This window comes from Rhincodon typus, chromosome 17, assembly GCF_021869965.1.
Source record: "Rhincodon typus isolate 14 chromosome 17, sRhiTyp1.1, whole genome shotgun sequence".
Classification (NCBI taxonomy): domain Eukaryota; kingdom Metazoa; phylum Chordata; class Chondrichthyes; order Orectolobiformes; family Rhincodontidae; genus Rhincodon; species Rhincodon typus.
In genome coordinates this window covers 57,630,940-57,636,860 of record NC_063348.1, presented here as the reverse complement: position 1 = coordinate 57,636,860, position 5,921 = coordinate 57,630,940, and the positions used below count along the sequence as shown (strand labels likewise).

Sequence of the window (5,921 nt, the reverse complement as noted above, 5' to 3'; positions counted from 1 at the left end):
CAGAGGAGCAGGAAGGCTGATGTTTCAGGCCTAGACCTTTCTTCTGAAGAAGGGTCCAGGCCCGAAACGTCAGCCTTCCTGCTCCTCTGATGCTGCTTGGCCTGCTGTGTTCATCCAGCTCTACACCTTGTTATCGCTCTTCTATTTTTTATCCACAGGTTCTACTAGACCTACCAAAATTCTTCAGCAATTTCTGCTTTTGTGTTTCAGATCTCCAGCATCTGCAGTTCTTTGGTTTATTAGCACAAGTGTATGTTTTGGTGGATATAGTGGAGACTTCACTCAAATCATTTACTGATACTTTCCCTGGCTACTTGTTATTTCTAATAAACATATTGCAAACCTACTATTATATTACCTGCCTTGGAGTACAGATGCTTTTCCACATGTACAGCAATTTGCAGAACATACTGTAAGGGCCACATTTTGCAATCTTTCTTAGTTTCCCAAAGACAGACAGTTCTGTGTATGTCATCCCCATATCAGCCTGTACAGAAATGAATGTTACATTGAAGCATGTGTATAACATTGAAATGGAATCCAACTGGTTTTAGATTATTGTTGAAAAGATTCAAGTTGCCGAATCTTCCTGCACTGGTCAGGAATGGTGCAAGAATGCCAAATTTCAGACTAACACAACAATTTATTCTAGAGGAGTACACCCCTTTTTATCCCTTGCACAATAGTTTACACTGTTGTGATTGTTTGAAATTAGTCCTGAAGAGTGAAAGATGAAAAGCTTCACCTACATGACAGCAATAGTCAAGTTCTGCGCTGCTGCACGACTCTATAGTTGTACATTCAGGACAAGGCTGACAACTGTAATACAATGAATGAGACATTCTGATGCTTAGAACCTCAATAAGCAGATTCATTGCAGCCTTTAAGTATTCAGTAACATTGCTTATTAACATAAAGCCAGGGTGTACAGACAAACATATATCAAGACAAACTGACAAAGCTGTGCAAGATAAATCATACAAGATCCTTGCCTTTCAATGAATACAGAGGAAACCAACAAAGAAATTATGCTAAATCTTTATCAAACTCTGGTGAGCCCCAGCTGGAATCTTATGTTGAATTCTTGGGCACCACATTTTAGAGAGAATACCCAGGCCGTGGAGAATGTGGAAATTCACCAGAATGCTGTCAGGATCAAAACTTCAGTTATGTGAGATGGAAGAAAGAGAGAGAGACAGAGACAAAGAGAGGATATTTGATAGAGGTGTACTAAATGACAAAGAACCTTGATAGAGTAAATAAGGGTAAACTGTTTCCAGTGGCACAAGCAGACGAGTCAAGTTTAAAGGAATCTGAAGCGCGGAATGAAAAAGACTCCACAGCAAGTATTGGAGATCTAGCAATGAGCTACCAAGCAGGCTGATGGAAGCAGATACAATAGTGACTTCCTAAAGGAAACTGGGTACCTTTGTGAAGGGGTGACCGTACAGGGCTACGGGGAACAGACAAATTCAGAGCAGGATTAAATCTCTCAGCTCCTCGAGCCTGCTCCACCACTCAATAAAAATCACAGCTGATTGGATTATGTCAGCTTCCTGACTATCAACTTTCAACTCCTCACATATAAAGAATCTATCCACCCCCACCTTAAAAATATTCAAAGATTCTGCCTGGAGCAGTTTTTGAGAAAGTAAGAGTTCTAAACACTCAGGACCCCCTGAGGTAAAAAAACCAATCTCCATATCGGTCTTAAATGGGCAACCCCTTATTTTGAAACAGCTGTAGATTCTCCCACAATAGAAACATCCCCTCAACCTCCACTCTGAAACGTACAAGATCCTGAAGGGTCTTAACAATCAAGACAAAGGGAGTGAGACTCAACAGATAACTCATTAGAAGTTTTCCAGAGTTTGAATCTGTCTTGGTGACAGATATCCTAACCTGAGAAAACTGATTTTTTTTCAAGTCTTTGCGGATACTTGGCCAATGAGACTCATTTTGAAGGGCCAGCACAGTGCAGTGGGGAAATGGCCCCTTTCTGTAATGGATTATTCTATGATACTGCAGTTGCTGTGTTGCTCACACTCTCTCGCTGCTCGGAACACTAACATTTCATGTTGTTCCACTGAAGCCAAGGCAGCAACAAATTAAAAAACAAGTCAGAAGTTAGCCTTAGACTTAGTAACAAGTACCTCATCAGTTTGAGATGTCTGTCCCTCTGAAAGTGGCTCCAGCTCAGCCGTTGGTGGAGCAGACATGATGCTGCAACAGAACAACACAAGAGATACTTCAATATTAACATCGACAGCACAAGAATCAAAACATCTCTCACTTCACTTCCTTACCCCCGAAACAGCCTTAATATATATTTCTGTTCTGAAGAAGGGTCACTGGACGTGAAATATTGACTCTGCTTTCTCTCCACAGAATCTGCCAGACCTACTGAGTTTCGCCAGCTATTTCTGTTTTTGTTCCAAATGTAAACTTGAATTGAAACCTTTGCAACATTAACTTACCTTCTCAGTGCGGTGAGCTGGAAGTTTTCAATACAGTACTGTATAAAGCTCCTTAAATCAGTCTTACTGATGCCACCAATTGGGTTGATATCAGCGCTGGAGCAATCGTATTTGGTCAAGTATCCGCGAAGGCTGAAAAAAAAAAATTGGATTTCTCAGGTCAGGAAATTGGTCACCAAGATAAATTCAAACTCAGGAAGACCTCTTTGCCAACTACAGGATCCTGCCCATCATCTAGCCTCTCCTGAATTGGGGCAAGAGTGCCTTCAGCTTTAATTTTTCTGGTTTCCATCCACATGTTCATTGATACTCAGCATGCACCAGATTTGTCGTCATGACTGCCCAGAGGCAGCTTTTCCTTGTCCAAGTGCCAAGAGGAAATGCTTTCGTTACAGCAAGTGATCGGACATAGAAGATTTGTTGCAGACCTAGCAGAGGCAGCCATTGATTCGAGCCTCTGACATTCAAACCCACGACAACAGGCTTGCATTAACTGTATTATGAATCATCCCATTTGAGGGAGTTTCACTCCAAAACTGTACAACACTTCTCCAAATCATCACTCAACTACAGTTTTCTTGGGACTTAACCACAAAAACAATCAGTGTTTAAATAAACTGTCACTTTGCATTTCTTAATCAACACAGGAAGATTCACTGGACCGGAAACGTTAACCCTGATTTTCTCTTCACAGATGCTGCCAGACTTGCTGAGCTTTTCCAGTAACTTCTGTTCTTGTTCCTGATTTACAGCGTCCGCAGCTCTTTTGTTTTTTTATTTTGCATTTCTTAATGTCCCATTTGGTTTTATACATAGAGTTTCCCAAGTGGGGTCACTAGCTTGGAGGTAGCAGTGACCATCACAGATCTCTGACTGAGTTATAACAGGTGTGTTCCAGCTGTAACAAGTCCCTGCACTCTAAGTGACCACCTGGCTCAGTCTCATTTTTTTTTACTAAGGAGTCGTGACAATTTTCAAGACTTGATGAGAGTGGGAGTAAATTTGGGAAGCACCATATTAATTGCTTTAATGCTTATGTGACTAAAATACTAAAACACGTGAAATAAGGGGCTGCCTTTTGGCCCATTGAGCATGTTCTACCCTTCAACAAGATCGTGGCCTTAGGAGCCTCAACTCCACTTTCCTGTCTGCCTCCCCACAATCCTCATCCATTAAAAATCTTTGAATATATTTGAGGCTGAGTTGCAATGACCCAACCTCCATTGCTCACTGGGGAAGAAAAGTCCAGCAATTAATATCACTCTGATTAAAAAAAAAATTCCTCATCTCAAACCTTAAATGGGAGGCCCCTAATTTTTAAACTCAGCTCCCTAAGTTCTACATAAGGGGAGGCGATGGCCTAGTGGTATTATCGCTAGACTGTTAATCCAGAGACTCAGATAATGTTCTGGTGACCTGGGTTCAAATCCCGCCATGGCAGATGGTAGAATGTGAATTCAATAAATATCTGGAATTAAGAGTCTAATGATGACCATGAATCCATTGTCGATTGTCAGAACAATCCATCTGGTTCACTAATGTCTTTTAGGGAAGGAAACTGCCATCTTTACCCGGTCTGGCCTACATGTGACTCCAGACCACAGCAATGTGGTTGACTCTTAACTACCCTCTGGGAAATTAGGGATGGGCAATAAATGCTCCCTAACCAGCAATGCCCTCATCCCATGAATGAATAAAGAAAAAAAATTCCCCACTCAAGGGGAAACATCCTCTCAGCATCTACCCTGTTAAGTCCCACAGGATCTTAAAACATTTTAATAATATGTTTCATTCTTCTAAGCTCCAGTCGGCAAAAGCCCAACTAGTTTGTTTCTTTGTAAGGCAGAGCCCTCATCCCAGGAGTCAATTGTGTAAACCTTCTCTGAAGAGGTTCTCATGTGATTATATTCTTAAGTGAGTAGATTAAGACAGTACTGTGCCTTTAAGAGAGATGTGTTCTGTCCTGTTTCTCTTGCAGAGGGTGTTGTCACCCTGGTGTTTAGACCTGGCAAGCAGAGTAAATAGCTTTGGGTTTTTGGTTTAAATTTGACAAAAGAAGCATGAGTGGGCAAGGTCAGGCTCACACAAAACCAAGGGACTTTGCCTTTAAAAAAATATGAAAGTTACGGTCTAGCTATCTCCTTGCTATATTCTGGGGGTCTGGTCTGGTCCAGTCCATAACAGAGCCCTAAATCAGACTCTGCATTCCAAATTTAATCTGAGGCCATGTACAGCTGGAGCAAATCTTTGCTCCCCTGGCAATAACTCCAACATTCTGTTTATTTTTCTAATCACTTGCTGTACCTGCTTACTAACTTTCTGTCACATTATGACATTAACACTTGCTGGGAAATGCTGTTAGTTTAAAACACTCTGTCTGAAGGTAACTTTCAAAAGGTGTAGGTGTTACTTGTTATGGACCAGACCAGACCCACTCCCCAAAGTATGTTATGGAAATAGCCTAGACTCAAACTTTTATATTTATTTAAAGGCAAGTGTTAGGTGCTGTGTTCCAGATGTGATTCGTTTACTAGACTTTAATCAAAACACACTTCATTCTTACAACACAGTTAAAATACAAAAAAAAAGAGTCAGCATGACTTTACTCTTGAAATTCCTAACAAGATAATGTATTATTTAACCACTAATCATCAACTGCTCCAAATTCAGGCAGCATCCTATGAACACATCCTTTGGGAAAAATGCAATTCAGCAAAAAGAGTTATGGTTCTCACATGCTGTCTCTCTCCAGTCTAGATGAAACAAATAATCTGCCCCTTTCGATTTTTCAAAGGAGACTCTTGCTTAAGACTTCACTCTAACAGCTTTCAGCAGCCAGCAGAAACTTTCACCCTAACTGAAAGCAAAGCTAAACACCTTCCGGGGTCTGTGTGAGCCCTGACCCCACCCACTCATGGTTCTCAGTCTCACTTAAACAGGGAGAACTCAGAAGCTGTTTACCAACTACCCGTCTAAAGGAGACATTTCACCACCGCTGTGATAACATGCATCTGCAAGAGAAACAAAACAGAGCACCTCAAACTATCAGTACAGATAGTTCTCTTGGAACGCAATAGTTGCGTTCTTGTGAAACCTTGCGCTATAGAAAATCACCGTAGAAAATCATTTTATAGGGAAATCAATATAGAAAAATCGCTATACTGTACAGCAGAAAGTTCATGTTATCCAAACTGCGTACACTATTCTTCAATCGCGTTACAGCCAATTCGTGTTAACAAAACACACATTATAGCAGAAATATCTGTACTGTCACTGTATCCACATAACTAAAAAGATGCAGATTGCAAGAGACAGCAGAGAACACTGGCTAGTCATCCTGAAATCAGATGGCATCCTTTGAATTTGGAACTGACAGGGCTTAGTTTTGTTTGCACTCAGTTACTAGTGTTGTGCCAGATGGTGTTAAGATGGTGTGGAGAACTG

The 5,921-nt window shown here is 41.0% G+C and overlaps 1 protein-coding gene across 1 annotated transcript in view; it reads right to left on the bottom strand.

Moving 5' to 3' along the window:
* Positions 1-5,921, bottom strand: part of nadsyn1 (NAD synthetase 1) — a 73,435-nt gene that overhangs the window by 21,391 nt on the left and 46,123 nt on the right. The window contains 3 exon segments of the mRNA XM_048606902.1: positions 359-487; positions 2,154-2,223; positions 2,478-2,609. Of these exon segments, the coding sequence (XP_048462859.1) occupies positions 359-487; positions 2,154-2,223; positions 2,478-2,609 (331 nt within the window).